The sequence below is a fragment of the Centroberyx affinis genome, unplaced genomic scaffold, assembly GCF_046629955.1.
Source record: "Centroberyx affinis isolate AG114_WGS23_722 - 3 ecotype Tasmania unplaced genomic scaffold, CSIRO-AGI_Caff_v1 ptg000302l_1, whole genome shotgun sequence".
Lineage (NCBI taxonomy): Eukaryota > Metazoa > Chordata > Actinopteri > Beryciformes > Berycidae > Centroberyx > Centroberyx affinis.
Window position 1 is genome coordinate 159,089 of NW_027278980.1, and position 22,055 is coordinate 181,143.

General features: G+C 39.3%; 1 protein-coding gene across 1 annotated transcript in view; it reads right to left on the reverse strand.

Annotated features, from left to right (window-relative positions):
- Positions 1–6,428: 6,428 nt before the first annotated feature.
- cacna1db (calcium channel, voltage-dependent, L type, alpha 1D subunit, b) overlaps positions 6,429–22,055 on the reverse strand; it is a 144,004-nt gene continuing 128,377 nt past the window's right edge. Inside the window, exons 42-51 of the mRNA XM_071515075.1 lie at positions 21,715–21,851; positions 19,582–19,698; positions 17,749–18,215; positions 15,764–15,790; positions 15,165–15,305; positions 14,721–14,878; positions 8,251–8,363; positions 7,874–8,008; positions 7,283–7,465; positions 6,429–6,719 (exon numbers count right to left, since the gene is read on the reverse strand). Of these exons, the coding sequence (XP_071371176.1) occupies positions 6,429–6,719; positions 7,283–7,465; positions 7,874–8,008; positions 8,251–8,363; positions 14,721–14,878; positions 15,165–15,305; positions 15,764–15,790; positions 17,749–18,215; positions 19,582–19,698; positions 21,715–21,851 (1,769 nt within the window). The remainder of the gene's footprint in view (positions 6,720–7,282; positions 7,466–7,873; positions 8,009–8,250; positions 8,364–14,720; positions 14,879–15,164; positions 15,306–15,763; positions 15,791–17,748; positions 18,216–19,581; positions 19,699–21,714; positions 21,852–22,055) is intronic.

Sequence of the window (22,055 nt, forward strand, 5' to 3'; positions counted from 1 at the left end):
GGAGGTGAGAGGGGGAAGAGAGGAAGCAAAGCCTGCACTATTCAGTATATTAGTAAAGGTTATGTGTTAAGAAGACAGTATCCCCCTTGTTTGCACAAATTTTCATGCAAATCCATGGTAACTATAAAGGCCTTTCAGGTGACATAACCCCTTGGTGGCCATATTGGAGGTCCAAAGCTCTTGGGCAACTATAGCTTTGAACAGCTGATTGTGTTTCTAAACATACAGTAGGACTTAGACATCTCAACAGAATAGAATAGACATGGTTAATTTCTGTAATGTTTTTGACTGGGACTGATCATATTACCACTGATAAATCTGATTAATTTTGTGTTTAGATGTCAGCCTGTTAGCTAGCTAAACCGTAGTATCAGGTTAGCTAATTTTCACTGTCCTGTTGTTAATACACCTGATTTGCATACTAGCTAACATATCTAAAATAATCTAGTGTTAGAAGTGGCTAGTAGTCACATCTTCACACATGAACATCGGTTGATTTGCTGAATTAGCCTGCTGGCTAGTTAGCTAGATAACAAAGCCTAAAACCAACCGTTTGTTCAGGTTAACTGAGCTGATGATTTTCAAGCTACAGACAAAAACTGAACTTAATATTTAGGGGGAAAAAAAGGAGTATCCAACTTCACTGTTTAAGCAAGAGTGGGAAATTGTCTGTGGCCTTTATTCTGTAACAGTAGTAAAATATGTTTCGTCCCGAATTGACCCGGTGTAATGAAGTGCTGTCAGTTGTAGTTGTTGCCATGGTTACCCATCTGCATGGCCCCAAAAGTCTGTGGTCACATACCACAGTGGTCTGACTTCCAGCTTGGAGCTATTACACTACAAAACAACATTTAGTCTTGGATTTTGAAGCAAACAAATTCTTCTGGGGACACTTGGGGAAGGGGGGATTACAAGCAAGCAAGCACATGTAGAAAATTATATAATAGCTTTGGGTAATGAATGTTATATCCTTGTCTTTGCTGTTAAATCCTCACATTACAGATTGCCTTTTTGTTTTAGACAATTCTGAAAGCCATTTTATTGAAGTACCAATAAATGCAAATGATAGCTCAGGATATTCAAAGTGGCAGACGTGGACCTTGTCTTAAAATTACTATTGTTTACGTCAAAACACTAAATAATGTCTTCCTCGTAGATTTTGTTGCCGTTATCCAGTGTACAACATATTTTTATATACGTAAATGTTTACAAAGAAACAATAATATTTTGTATAACTGATCAGATGAAATGAATGATAACCTTTTAAATAGACTGAATAATAATGATAATGCTAGCGCTGCCTATAACACAAGTGTGATTCCCTATTAAGATCCATTTCGGTCTGGCCAGGATGGATGCTTATTTATGGTTTGTAGATTTTTAGAATGAGCTAGTGAAATATTGTCATCACAATTTTTACATGTATTTAGAGACAATCTCTCATCAGACATGTGAGTCTGGACACATGGAAATAACAGTATATGAATGATAAATATGTGTTATATAAAGCTTTGCACTAACCTATAAAACTAAGATCATCTGCACTATTGTGGCAGTATTCCTGCAACATTTTATAGTATTGCCGAGTTCAAATGAACATCACTTCAGTATTGATATTATCTATGTACTGATGTCAGAAGGATGGATATAAAAGGGAAAATTATTGTAAAATTCTTACATTTGAAATTTCTTATTTTGTTGCATGTTTAATTGTTAGTTTTGCTTGTATTGATCAGTTGTGAAGGAACACTAGAAACCGTCCTCGTGATTTTATTCAGTGATCCATACAAAAATCCTCAGCAGTTTCATTGTAATTCCAGGCAAATATTCAAGAGAATTAAATTGTACAAAACAGTTTTTTTTTCCATTGGTACAAAATCTAAAAGGTACTAATAGTTATGCTACAAAGTAGATAGAGCTATTTCTTAGTTTTTAAAACAACAAATGGGTACAAAGCAGAAATTTTCAAGTTCAGTTCACCACTTATACTTTTTTTCATTTACAAACTCTGTACAGATTTTATACATTGTTGTCATCAACATTATTTTCATAAACATCTGTAAAACAGTGGAACAGTACAAAAAAATAAAGCTGTGAATTGCACGTACAACAAAGCTTTGTGGTTTTTTTTTGTTTTTTTTATCACTACGTTTTTGTTTTGATACTGAAGAAAGACAGATACAACTCTAGATTACAATGTATTTGTATAGTTGTAATGCACTGCAAATAAACCCGCAGATTATCGTTTTTCTGTTTGAACTGGCTATCAGTGACAGTGAGCCATACTCTGCCAGCAGAAGGAAATATCTTTCCATGTTATGTCGGCCTGCAGAGTTCCTCAACAGTTATGGCTTTGGAAGGAGGACATTTTGGTTTAATTGACACAAAATAAACCTGGACTATACAAAGAAGCATTTCAAAATACTCCACTGAGTCAGTGAGTCTGTGGTGTCTCACATAAAATGAATCAATCATACCAATACCTATCATTAATTAATCATACCAGCCAATGAATCATTGGCTGATATGACACTGAATTACTAATTTATGTTTGGTAAGTATTCCTTTGTCTCTGGACATCAGTAGTAGCAGCAGTAATAATTAATAGTAATTGTTTCTCCCATTACTGTCTTCACTATACAAGTAGAGCCTGGTGTTCAGACTTATCAAGCTTATTTTAGGATTTTTTTTTGTGTGAAATCATCTTACTGGCACATGCTTTCAACAAGTTTTTTTCAGGATAATGTAACTTGTTTCAGGACATTTACTTGGTAAAAGTGAAATTGTCTTGGAGAAAGTTTCTTGTTTCCACATTGTGTTCATTGTTTCATGATGATTTCTTGAAAGAAATCATATTGGCATGTATCAAGTGAAATGTATTGAAAACAGTAAGATTATCTGGCAGTGGAGTGAGATAATTTGACTAAAAATATCACAAAATAAGCTTGATAGGTCTGCAAACAGGTTAAAATCACTGGACAGCTTGTCATTCTTTTGCAGTGTGGCTCAGCTGGAGGTTCGATCCCCACAGCTGCCCTGCTTTCTTGGCTGTCTGTGTGCTCCGGACCCTCGGGTGAAATGCATTAATGTGTGACACGTGTGACTCAGAGGGATATGCAAAGTACAAATTTCTAATTAAACTCTGTGTGTGTGTGTGTGTGTGTAATATGGCAGTTGTCTAACTCCCCCCAAAATATATTTTAAAAAATCATTGGTAAAAAGCAGAATCTTTGGCTGCATTTCCACAAAAAAACAACAAAGAGATTTTTAAAATGGTAATCTGTGACATCCTTTTTTTATTTTGGCGACATCTTCATTAAGCAGCGTCTTTTTCTTTGGGTTTTCTGTTGATAAAGTTTCCAAGCCATGGTGGCTATCGCTGCTCATGCTAACTACCCAGTTCTTCTTCTTCTGTTGATTCCAAACAAACTGCTGTTGGCGCATCACTTCCTGTGTGGAGGACTTTTCCTGGTCAAGACCTACCAGGCACCGGGTGTTCAGAACAGCAAATGTAAAAGCTTTCTGGATATAGGCTGAATCACTATTGTGTCGACAGAAAGTAGTAAAATAGAAATTTATTTATATGAAAATGTCACAGATTTACTTTAAAAATCTTTTTTTTTTTTGTTGTTGCTCTGTGTAAATGCAGCCTTTGCCACAGAATTCCCTGACAAGTTTACCAAGTTTACCGACACACCTGGATAGTTACAGAGGTATCAACAATAAAGGTCCTTGAAGTCTTAATGGAACACAATTTACATGCAATTACAAAATGCATAATTCAATATATTTATCAGCTTTGTTGGCCACCAAAACCTGTGTGTGTGTGTGTGAATTGTCTAGAGAAGCATAAACCAGTGCATTTACATGCAAAGAGTATTCCAGATCCTGGTTAAGGTTATATTAGGAATAAGGTGTTTAGTCAATAAGTCAAGTGTCTTCATATGTCTTCTGTTTACATGAATAAACAGAGTATTGTGAATATTACAACATGAAACATCTTTCTGAGGCCCCAAACAAGCAACAGCAAACAGGACAGTGTGTTTACATGCTTCAGTTTCCTATTAATATCATCACCGTTCATTTCTCATATGATTGGCGTGTGTTGGCGTGTGAAATGGCGTGTTCCTGCGGCAACTTTAAAATAGAAAATCAGAGTATCCGGAATATTAATGTTTATGTAAATGCACTTGATGATCCCTTGTTTTGGTCTTATTTGAAGGAGCCCTTTAATTGCACAGGACAACACAACGTTTGTCCTGACAACAGTACTCAGATTGAAAAATCAAAAAGCACAGTGAGTTACCACAAGATTTACCCTGTCATCGCCCAGTGTTGCGTTTAAAATAAAGTTGCGTTTTCAAAAGGTGACCTGGAGACATTATTTCAGCTGGCAGTGTCTAACGAACACGGGTTAGTGAGTGTGCAGACCCTTCTGATCGGTGAGAAATCTCGCTTCTCTCTTCAGTGTTTGTGCTCACATGACAGACAGCAGGTGTTTCGGACATCATGTGCACTCGAAAAAAAAAACCCCTTTCATCATTCCTGTTCAAACTGTTGTGTTTGAACAAAAAAAAAAACCAATCCCCTCAAAGACAAGGCAACACCTAACATCAATCATGTCATTCCAAGTATAGACTATGTACACCTGACTATAATTATATATCTATACCAAGTCGAGAAATTCAAAAAAATATAGTGTCTCCCTCTCTGCAATAGTGTTTTAAATATATACACAGGCTAATAAAGAGCTAATATGTGTTGAACCTTTGTGACCAAGATCTTAGTGCTGTGAGATCATTAACATTGTCTTAGTTAGTCCACTGACTTATAATGAGACAAAGATGATTTTAGTACTGAGATGCTTGGGAGGATCTGAGCCATATCATTTCACTGCTGGCTCAGCACATGAAAACCATCAAATCTGGGTCGCATGGGATCAAAAATGTCCTGTGGTGGCAGTACAGTTAAAAAGTTAAAAAGGAGTCAATATTGGTAAAACATTACTTAGGACTGAGGCCAGATGCAATGGACTTTTTGCTGTTATTAATTTCAGATATTGGAATATAAATATAGGGATATAGATTTAGCAATCTTAGGATCTTATGAATTCTCAGACCCTTGACCCACTCTGAGTCCCAAGCAACATTTTCATAAACCGGACTTGAGGGGTAAAAGCATTATAATCTTTATCTCTGAATTCACATCATCAGTTTAGTTCAAAATAGTTTCTGAAGTGGACCTGGAAAACCCTCGACAGTAGTGTGTAACATTGAAGTGATCTCCACTGCTGCTCTGTAGCGATTAGTTGTGCTTCAGTTTTGAAAAGGGGCCTTGATAAAAAGTTGAGGATCACAATGGAAATAAGTCTCTGACTTTATTGCAACATCCTCAGCTTCTTTTATGTGTTGCGTGTTAAGTAATTGGTTTAGTATCTCTCTTGTCAGTGTGTAGCAAAGGGTAAGGCAGATGGGGGCAGATGGGGGCAGATGTGTCAGTCATCAGTGTGTGAATGTGTGTGTGTGAGAGAAACAGGGGGGATATGCCTGAGGACAACGTCTTGTTTCACTGATATGTGATTTCCCTCTCGGTTTCAAGTTGTGTGAGGAACAACGTTTAACCCTGAACCCCTGAACTCCCAGCTTCTCCAGTCCAACAAACCTCGGGAGAAACTCTTTTGACACGGGCTGAAATGAGTTTGGCTCGGCCCGGTCTTAACTCTGCATTGAGATTAGCTGAAATAAATAATCAAAATAATTGATCTAACCCCTCCTTGTTAGACCAACCTGGCTGTAGAGGAGTTTTAGCTTGCTGGCCTAGGATTTAGACATTTATTTTTTGTTGCGGTTTCTGTGTCATTCCAGTCAAGACCAAAAATGTGGCATGAAGAATGGGCTGCAGACCAAAAAGTTAATAATAGATTCTTAAAATCAAGCATCGAGTATATTGTGAAATATAGTGAAACTTGGTCAAAATAGACCAAATACAAATCTTATACTTAAACAATTTGCAGCCGGACGAATTTGGCCTGTGTGTCTCACTTCAGGCTCATCTGCTATATCAACTCACCATTAATGAAGAAAATACAAAACAGCTTTTAAGGAATGCCCTGAATCCCTTGTAAGTGGCAGGCAGGCAGGCGGGTAGATTGAATTCCTCTGTTGTGAATATCTGCTGAATTCATCTCAGTCTTTCCATTAAATCCATACATCCGGTAATCCACGCCTCCATCTGTTTTTCTCCTCTCTTCTCCGTTCCCTCCCTCCACTCCGTATAAAGAGAAAAGGCACTTTTTGTTCTCTTATCCATCCATCTGTCACACTGCCTGTCTATTGCAGGACGTTTGCAACAGAAACATCCCTCCAATGTGGAACAGTGGGATAAATTCAATTGAAAAAAAACCTAAATAATTCCTGTGTGAGCCGCTGCTATAGCGTCGTGATGCATATCATCTCGTCCGTTAAGTCCTCCTCGCATTTCGCGGCGACGTCCGGCTCCTCGTCACTGTAGTCGCGGATGCTGCGGTCTCTGAGCGCGTCCGGGCCCGCGCTCCCCGCCCCCCCCGTGCTGCCGTTACCCATAGTGCCGTTCAGCAGATTGCTGGCGGCGCTCTCCATCTCGTCGATGGTCATCTCGCAGGCGTCTGCAATCTCGTGTTTGGTCGCCGTCACGAACTTGGGGTCCCTGGCGTATTTCCCCAGGCCCTCGGAAATCAACACCTGAGGATAATAAGAGTTATCAGAGAAAGAATAAATAATGTGAAAAGAATGATTTTATTGCTAAATTCAAATATTTCAATGTCAACTCCGGCAGTTCTTGGACCATTTGTGGCTCTCTGAGATGTGTGTGAATGTGCATTTATGAGTGTGTGTGTCTGTTTTTAAGCCAATGTGTATGTGTTTTTTTGAGCCAGTATTCACATGTGTATGTGTGTGTGTGTGTTTACGCCTGTTTTGTGTTGTTTTATACACTTAATGTGCGTGTATGTGTAGTGTATGTGTGTGTCTGTGTGTCTGTTTTCTCAATTAGAAAATGTATAAGAATGACTATTGTAATCTGATCACTCTCAACCCTATTATCTCTCCACATACGGTGTAGACAGTTATATAATTCAATACTAAATCAATAACAACAATAAAAATATTCTGGTATGAATTGGGATACAATGTTATTAAGTGGGGGTTTGTGGCTCTAATGTGAGTCTATTTGGGAGTGTGTGACGTGTTTGAGAAGAAGAAAAAGTAGAAGAAGAAGAAGAAGTGTGAGAGGCTGCTGTACTCACGGCCTCCACCAGACTGTTGGCGCTGCCTCTCTTCTGCAGGAGGCGGGAGCGGCTCTCGGCGGGTAACTGCAGGCGGGACGGGGAGCAGCTGCGTCCCGGGACGTCCTGGGCGTCCGTGTACCAGGAGCTCCTCCGCACCGCTCCGGGGATACTGCCCACACTGCCGGGACTACGCCAGTCCACCTGGGAGCACACACACACAGACACACAAATATGTTCATACATATTTTTGGGGAAGGAGTATGGATTATGTACATATATGGATTGATTTACAGTTGTTACAGATGCTACTAGCTTACTTTGTTATGGATTTCTAAGTATGGAAATCCATACTTAAGTAAGCTAGTCAGCAGTACAGGTTTATACAACAACCCACTCATTTATATTTTTTATTGCTATTTATTGTTTTTATTGCTTATTTTCTATTCTATTTTGTGTTAATATTCTATTTTTCTCTTTCCCCTGCTGAATCCCTTTTGCTGCTGTAACAACCTAATTTCCTCATGGGGATCAATAAAGTTTCACCTTATCTTATGTTATCTATTACACACACACACACACATACACGCACACACACACCCCAGACCAGACCTGTATGAGCGGTGTGTAGCAGGGGGAGGAGTCACGGCCAATGGGGGAGGCGGGGGGTGTGGCCCAGGAGCGCAGCGAGCGTGTCGGAGACAGACGGTGGATTCTACTGGCATCAAACCCTGCCACCGCCATTACCTGTACGGTCGGAGGTCAAAGGTCATGGTGGGGGAAAATGGCGGGGAAAAAGAATCCATGCAGGCAGACATATGGGGCTGAAGACTGAAGACTATATGTAGCACCTTTAAAAATGGTGAACTGACCCTTTTTTACTTAAAGAAATGAACCAAGAAGACTATGATGGTGAAGAATTTTATAAGAAGATGTTTTATGTGTTCAAGTCCCCTGTATATATGTGTGTGTGTGTGTGTGTGCGCTACCTGTTGCTGCATCAGGTGCAGTGGAAGTGCTGTGCAGGAGGGAGAAGGAGGAAGGTCATCCTGACTGCTCCGTCTGCGAAGACACTCGAAGCTGAACGTTGGTCTGCTGGAGGCTAAGAGGACAGAACAGGAGATGTTGTTCACACTCTACATGATCAACTCTGGTGACCTATAGTGACACTTAAAATCAATACTTTATATATATATATATATATATGTTTGGCAGAAGTAGGGACTTGAGTCACATGACTTGGACTCAAGTCACAATTTTAATTATTCGAGACTTGACTTGATGCATGAAGAGAAGACTTGAGACTTGACTTGGGTTCTGGTGACTTGGGACTTGACTTTGACTTTGATGAAAAGGTTTCTAAAGTCTTGACAAAAGCTCTTGTTTGTATAGCCCAAATGACTTAGATTGAAGTTATGAGATTTGTTCCAGCAGACGACTGAATTTAAATTCTGTTTTCTGAATTTGTATGGAATGATTGAAATTGAAACTGATTATAGAAATCAAACTCATGATGCTCTTACCAAGTTTTTATCCTATTAAAACCATATTGCATTGAAAAGTCCTAGATATTTAGTTTCCTTTAAGATATTAAATTGATACTGGACTCTTGATTTGTTCTGACTTGACTTGCTGTTCTACATTTAGACTTGACATTAATGACATGGACTTGACTTGGTAATCTACTGTACATTTAGACTTGGGACTTGACTTGAGACTTGTGCCTCAAGACTTGAGACAGACTTGAGACTTAAGCAAAGTTGACTTGGTTTGGTGCTTGCATGGGTAATGCAAAAACAAAAAAAATCCAAAGCCAGAAGCCCCCAACCTGAGACCGAGAGGAAATGTGAAGGTGAAAGTATAATGATCAACATCTGACTGAAAAATCCCCATTTAAAAAAAAAAAAAGTTTTCATTTGTTCCATCTAGAGATGATGAGGACTTTACTCTTGAGACTGAACTTTGTAGCTTTATGAGAAAGATTAAGTCTTTTAAAAACAGAGACTTCATTGGATCCAGAGATGACAAGAAATCCTCTTAAACTGAAGTCTAAGTTCAAACCTGCTGTCTCAAACAATGCTATAAATATTTACTATGACTTAACTAAGACAGATGTTAAAAAGGTTTTGAAAAGAAAACATTATCACAGTAATCTATCAAAGTCAGAAATGAACGCCTTGACTTCACTAAAAGATTATGATAACTTATAATTAAACAAGCAGATAAAGGAGATCCTATAGTGATTTTGAACAAAGATTATTATGTTAATGAGTATTAAACAGTGTTATGACAGATTCAGCTGTGTAAACCTTCAAAACTGAAACTGACAGAATCATTAAAGTGTGGCTAGATAACAATTAGGTAACTACAGAGTCTGCAGATTTTCTCACCCAAAAATTTCCTAAGAGACCAGTGTTTTATACACTGCCAAAAATTCATGAGTCATTAAACAATCCAATAATCTCAGCGTCTTTATCTCAACCAATTTCCCAATTTGTGGATTTCCACATTTGTCCTTTAGTGGAACAGCTACCTTCATATTTAAACACATATTTAGACACTACAGACTTTTAAAATTTTAAAAACACATCTGAAGTAACATTTATGCTGAGCCTTGACATTTCAAGTCTATACACCAACAGGCCTGGAGAGTCTGAAATACTACCTTTCCCAGAATGCAACAGAGATAGCTACACACTAATTACACAAACTTGCACACTTTGTATCACATAGAAATTATTTCCTATTTATGTCTGAATATTACCAACAAAAACAAGGGACAGCAATGGGCAGTAATGCGGCCTCTTCTTATGCAAATTTATTTGTGGCTAGATTGGAGGAAACCGTGATCTATACAAATTTTAAATTTAAACAGTTTGTTAAGATTTGGAGTAGATTCTATGATGAATCTTTTTCTTCTTCTTTTTCTTTTGGACAGGCTCTCTCAGGAAGATGTTTATTGATGAATATCCAACTAGCAAATTTAGTACCAACAGGAATAATATATCAAGATCGATTTCTTGGATGTTAAAATAAAATTATCTCAACGACAGCTGACCACAAGCCTATTCTGCACACTGACAGTTAGTTATAATAATTTGAATGCAAACCGTTTTCACCCACCTGCATTGTAAAAGGGTTTACCCTACTCCCAATTTCTAAGAATTTGAAGGATAGTATCAGACCTTACTGAATGTGCAAAGCACATGCAAATGCAAATGGATCACTTCTGTGCAAAGGTTACTGTAGGGAAGACGTACTTCAACAAATAAAAACAGCATTATCTCTGGACAGGAATAAGTTACTTAGAGATCAACACAGAGAAACAAGAAAACAACAAATTGCATGTGTAACTACCTTAAATCATACTGTAGATCCAAAGATATTTCTAAGGTGATTAACAAACACTGGCACCTGTTGGCTGGAAACGATAGATCGGGGAACACATTCAGGGACAAACCACTTATGTCATACAAAAGGAAGAGAAATGTGAATGTGTGAAAATCCCCTCTGAACTTAGAGTGAAAACAAAGTCTTCCTGGTTAACTGATGACAGCAATTGGGGGAACAGAACTTGTGGAAGGTGTATCAACAATATGATCAAGTCAGCCAGCTTCACCCATCCACACAAAGGAAAAGCTTTTAAAGTCACAATGAAACCGCATTTTGAGAGCATGCTGCTTCCTTAAGGTGATGTATTTGGGGCGGGACATAACGCAATCATCAAGAGGGTAAACCAATGGGATATCAGTTAGGGAGAGAAAGGCAGTTTTATTGGTTGTCATGTGGCCTCCTGGTTCACGCTGAAGTCACCACTAAAGATTGTTTTGTTTTCCAGGAAGTAAAAGTCATGCAATTTTTATATGAATATACAAGAAAAAAAAAAGGTTTGTCATTTCTTTGGCATAAAATACCTACAAAGGTGACAGTCATTTTTCATTTCAGTGTGACTTTAAAGTTAAGGGTTGTGATCTGCAACTCTGACCATGTGATCTACCTAATTCAGTGCCCTTGTTCTTTGATTTTTACAGGAGCGATAACAAGACCAGTCAAAACAAGAATTTCACAACAGAAGAGTGCTGATAGTGGAGGAGATATCACCAAACCTGTAGCCAAACTTTTTCTAGAAGCCAACCACACAGTACTCTTAGCCTGGCATTACACAGTGACACTATTCCCGCAACTTAGTTGCATTGGTGCATCCATTGGAGATGTTGCAAGTTGCGAGTTCATGCAACTTTACTGTTATATGAAGCATTTCAAATGCAATCAAAACTACAGTTTAACAGTTTAAACGGTTCAGTGGGGAGAAAGTCATGTTTTACAACATCAAACTATTATACTACTGTATTTTTTGTTGGCATCAAGTTAAAAAGTTACTAATAAAACATTAAATCTATTTGCTGTGGTGTAATATCAAAATAATGTAACCTATGTCCACAGTTAGCGGTTTAGCTAACGGTAGCTAATGTCCACTGTTAAAGCTACACTAAGTGATTTTCCGACCACTAGAGGGTGACAGAAACCGCAACACATTTGTAAATAAAGCACAGCAAAAGTACTGGACTACGGAGGCCCCGAAAGACAAACCGTGCATAAAGGCTAATAGCTAAGCTAAACGTACCTACGGAGAAGTGTTGCCGGTTACCGGTCTCGCTTTGCCAGATTTTTCTCCCACTGAAGATTACATGTTCCACAATGCCAAGTGAAGAGGTAGGTAGCAAGTTTACTAGTTTACTCCCTCAATTCATCAATTCCGCCATTACAAGAGTTTTTTCCAGGAATGGGATGGGGTGAGCGCTTTTAAACAGCGAGAGGAGACAAGCTAGTTTTAAAAGAATTAAAAGCTGCTGAATGGGTCGGGAGGAGCTTTGCATCGGTCCAGGTTTTGACAACAAGCTTTAGAAAAGAGGTGAAAACAGCAACACAGCTGGCTGCTGTGTTGATATTGGTTTATATCATTACATCTCAAGGAAATCTCACATAGCACTCATTAGTTTCAGGATTGGTTATAGGGTCTGAAATCGCTTATTGCAGGTTTAACTTTCTATATGGGAAATACTTAAACTACGACAAAATTTAAAAGTAAGTTAATCCACAAACATTCAAAATACTGGATGATGGTGATTTATTTTTCTTGGTTCCTTGTCACAAGCTGTATGCCATTGTTTTTGTTAGTTATGCTATCAGCTAGTTGTATTACCAACTGGCCCAACTGAAAGTCATGTAATGCGATATCAGCATTTTAATTGGCTGTTGCATTGGTTGCATTAACCTAGTTGCAACTTGATGCAAACACGTTGCACGCAACTTTTCAGTTAATTGCAGGGGTTGATAGACAGTTCAACTCAGATGAAACTCGGTTGAATACAACAGAGCTGCGTGAAAAAGTTTCATGTGTAACGCCAGCCTTACGTAGAGAAATGTTCTGGATCCATACATTAAATTCACTGGGACCATAAGGGATGAATGAAGATTATGAATTGAGTTGTTTTCTGGATGTAAAATAATGTCACTCTTTTCTGCCTCACCAACTGATTGCTTAATTGAAGCCACACCTGTGCCTGATGGCCTATTGTATAACACAATGTGCCACTTGCCCTTTTTATGCAGCCTGAGGAAGGTCACTGAGACTGCCTTGTCCACACTAAGCCGGGTAAATTTGAAAACGCATCTTTATTTCTGTTTTGGCCTTCCATCCACACTAAGTCGGCATTTTCGACCACTGAAAACGGAGCTTTCTGAAAATGCTCTCCAAAGTGGATAAATCTGAAAACGGCAGCTTCGTGTTGTAGTGTGGAAAACGGCGCTTTTCAAAAACGCTGACGTGGGATTGTCATGTGATCTCAGGCGGTAGTCACACTCCCAAAAGACTCCCAGTCTATATTCTCCATGGCTTTGGCGGTCTTGTAGTCATTTGTTACTTTCAAAAGCAGCTCAACTTCGTTGTCTGTCCAGACAAGGAAGTCTGGCTCGCTTTTGTCCATCTTTTGTCGTGATTTGGAAATCTTGTTGGCGCTTAAGGCTCTGCTACTGCAGCCATGACAACACTAAACAGTCGTAACCACGATGGTGACGACATAAACGTCATGGGTCAGAGGCTTGCGCGTGCCTTATAGGGTAGATTTCACTGTTTTCCTATATTTTTTGCGTATTAGTGTGGACGGGAAACTTTTAGAAAGCGGCATGGAAACGCTAGTGTGGATGGAAACGCAAACGACACGAAAACGCTGTTTTCTAATTTACCCGGCTTAGTGTGGACATGGCCTGAAACACTGCTGTTTCTCTGTAAATAATGAATAAATAATTGTATTTAAAACTGAAATCCGGTATTTCCCTGATTTCAATGCTTTGTCTCCCCCTCTGGCGGTGAAAAGTATTTGAAATGATGTTCGGACTACAAACAACCTCGGAAGTATTATATTATGAATTTATATCATCAAAGAAGGTGTAGCAGCCAGTGTAGCTCACCAGTAAACAGTTCTCACCCTAGTAAAAATGGCTTCCTTGGACCAGGTAATTTGACTTTCAATGATTATAACTTTTGTAATGAAATTAAGCAATAACATCACTATGTTGGTGTAAATATTGTGACTTGACAGTAACAGCAGCCTACAGTGTGTCCCGCTACCATATTAATCAGGTTGGCCAAAAACATTTTTCAATGTCATTTCTTTGGCTAGGCTAGTAGGCTAACTAGCTAGTAGCACATGGTTACCCAGTGCAGGTAACCTGTGTTGGCTAAAATTTCCATAGCGGTCTATGAAGTGCGTCTCCAACCATGGCAATACTGCCAGTTGGTATTGTGCAACTTGATAAAATAGCCATTTATCACTAGAAAAAAGTCCCGGATTGCAGCTTTAAATAGTGCTGTGACCAGATTTCTGATATTTTTTTAACACAAAAACACACAAGAATAATGTTATTCACAGTTGAAATGTATAAACGCTAGTGACAGGTAACAAATGGAACTGTAATTTTGACAATGTAATTGGGCTGGGAGGGGTAAAACACAAGAAAAGAGAATGTTATTCATAGTTACAATATATACGGTTGTGACAGACAATATATTCTGATAAAATACTGGCAATATCAAAATACCGATAACAACAAAACTATGTTCACTAGTTCAATTTTGACTTAATCTGAGGGAAGATTAGTTTAGCCTAGTTCATTTATTTGTATAATAATAAACCACATAAGCGAAGTGATACAACACAATGATAAAATACAGGAAGAAGAAAAAACAAATGTGTGCAGGCGAGTGAAGAAACAAGATGTTTGGAGAAAAAATGTCTCACCTTAAAGAATATTTCATCTAAATAAGAGAATAAATTTGGCTTTGATTGAATCTGAAGGTAATTCTGAAGTATAAGTGAATCTCTGACACTTCAAAATGACTCTGTAAAAAAGGAAAAAAAAGAAAGAAAAGACAATCATGGTTGTCGTAGCAACTCACTTTGGGGTGAGGGCAGAAACCGTCTCCTAGGTGACCGCCTGCCATCTTGGCAGATGGGCTGTTGGTCATCATCATAGTAACCGTCAGGCTGATGTTCACCCCTGGAGGCTTCAAGGTCCAAGTCTCCTTCTGGATCATGGTAGTCCTTATTAGACAACCTGCAAAACATAACAGTGACAAGACATTATTATTATTATTATAGACATATTTATGAGTTTTAATATTTAGATTCTCCTGGGAGTTTGCTGATTACTAGGACAGCCAATATCAGTGTCTGACTAATCTCAGTGTCATTCGCTGCTGATACACTGTCTTCCATTCAGAGGGAAAATACTTGCAGTCACAACAGTAGATGCATAGAGTGGCAGTAGAAGTATTTAGTATGAAAGATAGGTTTGTTGTCAGTCTGTCTCCACAACAGTTGAGCGGTTGCCATGACAATACCTGTCCCTTGTGAGCATGATGTCATCCTCGTGAAACTCCTCCCCGCTGTAGTACTCTCCGGAGCCCCGCTCGTCATCACTCTCCCCGCCCCCCGGCTCCTCTCGGCGGATGGTGGGATAGAGACCGCCCCCTGTTTCTGACCTGGGGTCGGAAGGTCAAAGTTACAATGATTGTTGCTTGTCAACAGGGGAAATTATTAAACTGTTACTTGCTGTATTATTTGAACATTATTTGTGAGAACCAGCAGTCCCTGTATTTTTTTAATTGCAGTTGCTGTGTTTTTTTAAAGGATTTAAGGGGGTTTTTATGCAGTTTCAGTGCAGTAATACATCAACACTCCATATCTATGAGGAAACGCTGATTTTACAGAAAAATTTGATTCACCATGAGATTACAAAATCACAAATTCCCCACAGGCCTCTCTTTCTATCATCACATGTAATGAAACTCCCACATATTATCTCTTCTTTCACTTGCAAGTAAGAAACTGTGTTCATCACTTGTTTTGCAGGCAATTTAATCCTCTGCAAGGCAACCTGCCACCAACACTAGTAAAGTGTGCAAAGGACCTCAGTTAAAGCATATCACCATGCACATACCTAATGTAGGCCTCATAGTAGCGTGTCCTGCTCCAAGGACAGGAGGAGGTCATTCAGGAGAACAGGGTTTATGTGGGACAGGAGAGCAAGGAAAGGAAGAGGAGAAGAGAGGTTGCATGCAATGACAAAAGGACACAAATTAAAAAAGGGAAAAAATATATATATACATTTATATTAATCTCATTTGTGCAAATGAGTAGTGAATGAGGAGTACTACACATTTTATTAATGAATGAAGGGTTTCATTCCAAAATGCTACGCAGACGTAGCCATTGTAGAATCTGAATTTTTCCAAATGCTTGCTGAACTACTGGACTGATTTCTCCTATTTTCTCTCTTTATAAGGAATGGTCTCATAGCTAGTTAGTTGTGAGACTCTACAGTTTACAATATACCATTTTGATTTTACAACAATATTCAAGAAAGAAATCTCTGAAGAACTAATGACACGGGTCTTCTATAGTGACTACCACCCTATATCCTTTCTAGGAAGTGGCTTCAAGATTTCTAGATATCTGCCTCAAGATAACTGATGATTTCAATACCATATTAAGTTGTTCTTCCAGTGATTATGTTTTTAGAAGTGGTGTCAAACAGTGGATATGTGATTTTGGAATGAAACTCTTGTGGCAGGCAGGGGTGGGAGTTAAATGTCATAAAAAAAATGTCAGTTGGGAGGCAGAGACGGCTGAGCAGTGGCGTCATGAGACCACAAGCCTATCTGACACCACTTAAAATCTCTTCTGTCTCCTTTCTTTTCAGCAGGTGATAAAGCTTCAGGACAAGACGAGACAACTCTATTGTGGAACACAGTCCACCTAATATCACTAATAAAACTCTGGTCTTTTCCCCCAGGCTTCAACACTTACTGAGAAGACAGGAGGGTGCGCTCGTTTAGGGGCTTCTGGTCAAAAAAACCCTTCAAAGTCCATGTAGATTTCCTTCTCTCTGGAGCTGGTTAGATATACTTTTTTTCCCCCCCTTTGAGCAAGAAAGCCGTGTAGATATTCACAATCATTGGCAGTGACTAGATCTGTCATGTTGAGGATCAGGGTTGGTTTTGACGCTGCTGCCAGCTATTTGTACCTGGACCTCATCCCTGCCTGCCACAACTCTTTAGTTAATTAAGTACACCGTAGTCGATACTAAATGAAATTATTTTTGAATGTTAATATGATGAGTCTGTACATGTCCTCTGTAATAAAATGTAACAGCGAGAATATGAGTATACATCGATGTGCTTGTGTGTGTAGGTGATGATTCACATTTATTATTCACTTTCAGGGAAATGTATTCACTCTGCAAGAGCATTTTCTGGGAAAGGGAAGGGACTAACAGTGAACTGATAAAAGAAAATGCTCTAGGGGATTTAATGTAGCGTGAGATTATTATTTTGTCACCCAAAAACCTGCCGTCCTTTAAAAAAAGTACCAGGATTTGTTTTCAGCCATTGTGTGATTATAGGTGTCATTTTCTTCAAATGGTGGATATCTCATTTTGGAACCAAACTCTTCACATGTAGCCACTGTACAAGTCCCACTTTTTACTGGAGGCTTGCTGAACTACGGCCGCACTTTGGCTCCATCCATGAATTGTTTGGAAAGCCTTGCTCTCTTTTCAGCTGTCGGAAGTTCGAGTTTTGCGTTAAAATACATCAATTTGGCTCCTCTAAATTTGCTAAATTCAACACTAACAGGCTCTGCTTCATTAATCAAACCATTTGTGTCAGTTTTGAAACATTTTGAAAAATGTGAGCATCATATATTAGATGGGGCATGTATAACAGTTCTACCAGATGTGTTGTGATGATGACTTCTGCTCTGTCTGGCTCCTATGGAGGAACAAGACTCTCTGCCCATCACCTCTCAAGCCCCATGCTCATTTACATACAAAACACTAATTACAATAATAATAATAATACATTTTTTTATTTATTTAGTCATTTTCAAACACTCAAAGTCAATTTTAAGTCTCCATCAACTGACCTGGTGGAGTGCGACCTCCAAGGCCGGTCATGCTCTGCTTTGCTGTGATAGGACAAGCTCGAGGAGGCTGGCGCCCCGTTCTTGGTCGAACGCGGCCGCTCTCGCCTTAACGAGCGCTGCTGCTGCCTCCCATTGGTCATGGAGAGAAGTGAGGGCACGTTGGCATTGTTGAGGTTGGCGTTGGAGGATATTGGCGACTGACGGAAGGTGGAATTGGAGTGAGGGTAGTTATGTGGGTGAGGGGCGTGATAATGATGGTTGTATTGGATTGGCGAGGAGTTCCTCTCCGTCTCCCCTCCCCTGTCGGTGTCACCGGCCGCCCTGCCGGTGTGGGCGGGCTCAGTGGAGGCACTGCAGGAGGAGGGCAGGACTTGTAGCGGTCGCTGCGTGACGGTGGTCGGGTGGGAGGAGCCTCGCTGATCTCCATTGACATGGTTGACGTGGTTACCAAACAGACCGCCATTACGCTGCGGAGAGACATCAGGAACCAATGAGGACTGAGACAAAACAGCATGATGATAAAGTATGGCTCACAAAAATGCTAGCCTCTCCAGTGACATCACCAACAATCTCAAAAGTTTCTAAAATGAAATAATACTAACAACAGATTCTTGCCATTTGAAACCAGCACAGCTCTCCATACATCACCATGTTTCAACTTGTTCCCTGCATGGTTTCTGTGTAAACCGCCATCAATAGCAATTCCTTTGTACTAATCCTACCTTAACATTAATTACACCTGATGTTACCTGGAGCAAATTTTACAATCACAAGAGAGAAGAGAAACATGCAGACACTTCAGTTGAAATCGGGATTATGAAATGGGGCTTTTTTCATTCACTATAATAAAACAGCGTATAAGAAGGTTTATAGTGATAATACGTTCCATTCTTTCCACTGGTATCTCTCCATCTACAAATAGATGATAAATGATTTATTTTTTATTTATTTAACATTTATTAAGTCCCTTGAGATTGAAATCTCTTTTCCGAGGGAGACCTGGCCAAGACAGCACACCAGTTACAGTTTAAATAGAAATAAAACACAACAGACAGGGAATACAAACATCAAACACACAAGGAAGAGACTATATCCAGCTCAATTAAGGCAGTTGCATTTCTCAGTTACATGGACTTTTAACATGGTTTTAAATTTTTCCAAGGGGACTAGTTTATTAAGATGTAGTATGGTCTGCAGATTATTCCAAGTCCAGGTAGCAAAGTAGGAGAAGGCTTTTTTCCCCAGCTCAGTGCAAACTGAGTGATAGTTGATATGATGTTGATGATAGTTGTGTTATGACAAAAGCTTATCAGACGGGGATGCATTACTTGCTCTAATGTTAACCTACGGGTTGTTGACATGAAAACAGTTTGGGGCTAAGGTGTTGCCTGTCTTCTGCTACTTGGGTTTCTGGAATGAACAGCCCTTTTAGATTGTATAGTGAACCACAAAAGGACAACACCAGGATTTTTAGAAGCTTCTCTGTGAGTTATGGCTTGGGACCAAAAACAAAATGTTCTGGGCCTGTTTCTAGTGGCTCCCTTCAAAAAAGACAGCCTGTTTAAGTGTAACTAGTCCCCGTGATGACAGTGAATTTGCACAATTTAGGTCCTGGCCCAAAAAAACTTCAAGTAGGCTACTTCACCTCCTCTGGTCTGTTTCACTGTTAATGAGCACTACTATCTGAAAAAGAACCCGCAAACATAAAAACATAAACCAATAAACAAACCTTGTCAAAATGAAATCAATAGATTGTCCCCACCAGACCCACCCAAAGAAAACTGTAATAGAAGGTTAGGAACTGTAATATAAAACTATATTAAAGACTGTTACCCTATATATTTCCTCTTCTTCCTCTCCATTGGCGTCTACAAGCCCCTCCTCCTGCAGGTCACATGATATGACTCGACGGATCTCCGGACCAATGTCATGCAGCGTGCGCAGGCCGGCCTGCAATGGAGATAGCAGCTGAGAGCCAGAAGGAACACACACACACACACACACACACACAGCTGTAAAGATATAGGCCAATGTATATATATATATACACACACACACACACACACACACATGCATTTCAGGCATGCACAGGAAGGCACATGGACACACTCACACACATACATTCACCTCACCCCACAACAAACACACACTACTGTTGTCATGATAACTTTAGATAGCACTGATTTTTGATATTGATTGATTTTATTTTCTAACCATTTTTTACTTCTACTAAATGTGTTCTGCAAGCTGAAATTCCATTTTAATGCCAATCAGCCATTTTCCCCAAATTGCACTTTGGGTCTATAGGAAAACAGTCACTGTATTAAACTTCCCGGCTGGGAGAAGAACATTTCGGTTGAGTTTGCTATTAAAAAGGAGATGTCAGTTTTAGATGCTGTCATGCCTCAAGTTTGTGCTAACATCATAGTACATTTACAGAAGCTATGTTTACAGGAGTTGTTTCAAGGGAGAGTTGTGTTAGCATGTCTGCCAACAGGCTACGGAAAAAGCTTCTTTGCTCGATTCTGATTGGTCATCCATTTCCCTTTCCTTTGCTTTCTCCGCTTTCTTTCACACTACTTTTGTGTGAAATAGGTCGGGATACTTAACAGGGTTTCTCCCTGGTAGAGGGTGGCCGATGGCAGGTGGATTGGACTAGTTAGAACAAGTAAGAGAAGGACTGGAATAGACGGAGCTGAAGTCTGGCTCCTGACAGCGGACTGCAGCAGTGAAGAGTCAAACAGCTGAACACATGGAAACAGTCTGGAACTGAATCCCAGTTCACTGAACTGGTTGACAGACTGGTGGCAGGAGGGAAATGTGACACTATTTCCCTTATAGAGCCGACAAAGACGAACACCAACTGAAGTGTCAAAACCCCAGAGCAGAAGTTGCTCCAAAGCCGTTCAGGTCAATGTGGTAACACACTGCTTGATGGTTTTTCGTGTTTGGTATCATAGTAGTATAAATTTTTTGTATTGAATTGTATTGTATTGAGTCAAAATTCTGGTATGACAACGCTATGACACACACATACACCCACACACACCCACAAACCTCCCTACATATCCAGACTAATAGTCACGCCAAACCTACAAGTCATTACCGGCTTTGTATCTAAGATTGTATTTCTATCTGGTTCAAAGAATGTAAACGCTGTCAGAAGTCAGAAGGCAAACTGCAGCGCTGCAGGCAGAGTGCCAGGCAGCAGCAGCGAGTTTGTTCAGGAGCTGAATTTTCTCTACTCAGACCGCTACATATGATTACAATCACACTGATCACAATCTGTTTCACAGCACTGTTAACTAACAAGATGATAAAAATCTTTGGTAATGATTTATTTTCCGGATCCGCAATTTCTGAATAATTTCTGAGAAAGGAAGAGTTACGTTTTTAGGATGTTTCCTGGAAAGAACCATTACATTATATCGGGAAAATTGAGAAAGAGTTAAATTGTAGAGTTGGTACGTACCTGGTAATTTCCAAGACAGAACCATGAAATTATGTAGTAGTTACAGTATATACAAAATTAGAGGAAGGAATTCAACAAATAACTAAATAAATAAATAATTATATGACTAATAACTTGGGCTACCAAATTCACCTCTGCCTATTATTTTTTCCAATAAATAGTTTATAGTGTTGCAGTTCTTTCCAGGAAACTTTACAGTATCTTATCAACTCCACCAAACAGACATTTTCTATAGAACTACTACATCATATCATGGTTCTTTCCAGGAAATGTCCCAAGAAATTAAGTTAATTTCTAGGAAATTGACCAGAAGATAAAGCGTTACCAAATCCTTCTGATTTCTATGTTAACTTTATGATTGACAGAACCTTTTTTTTATTTCTGACCGTATGCATACTTTGAAATTATTACCATTTTGTTGAAATTATCTGTAGAATCATTTTGGGTATAAAACATGCATAAAAACATACAACATGATGATGACATGTACTCACCTGTAGAGCCATGGTGGTATTAAGCCCCTCCCATGAGTGCCTTCCCACATGACCTTGCTCTTTGCGCTTCTTGAACTTCCTGAAGTAGTCCTGTATCAGGAAGGTGGCATAGAACTTCCCCACCGTTACCTCGTCATCTGAGTGAACAGACCAGACACACCAAAGCCTCCCAAGTCAACACCAAGATACCGCAGTGCCAAAATACTTCAACACCAACACACCTCAGCATTGAAATACCTCAACACTACAATACCTCAAAATTGAAAACACCAAAATACTTCAAAACCAAAAATACCCCAACATTAAAATACCTCGACACCAAAATACTTCCAATACCACAA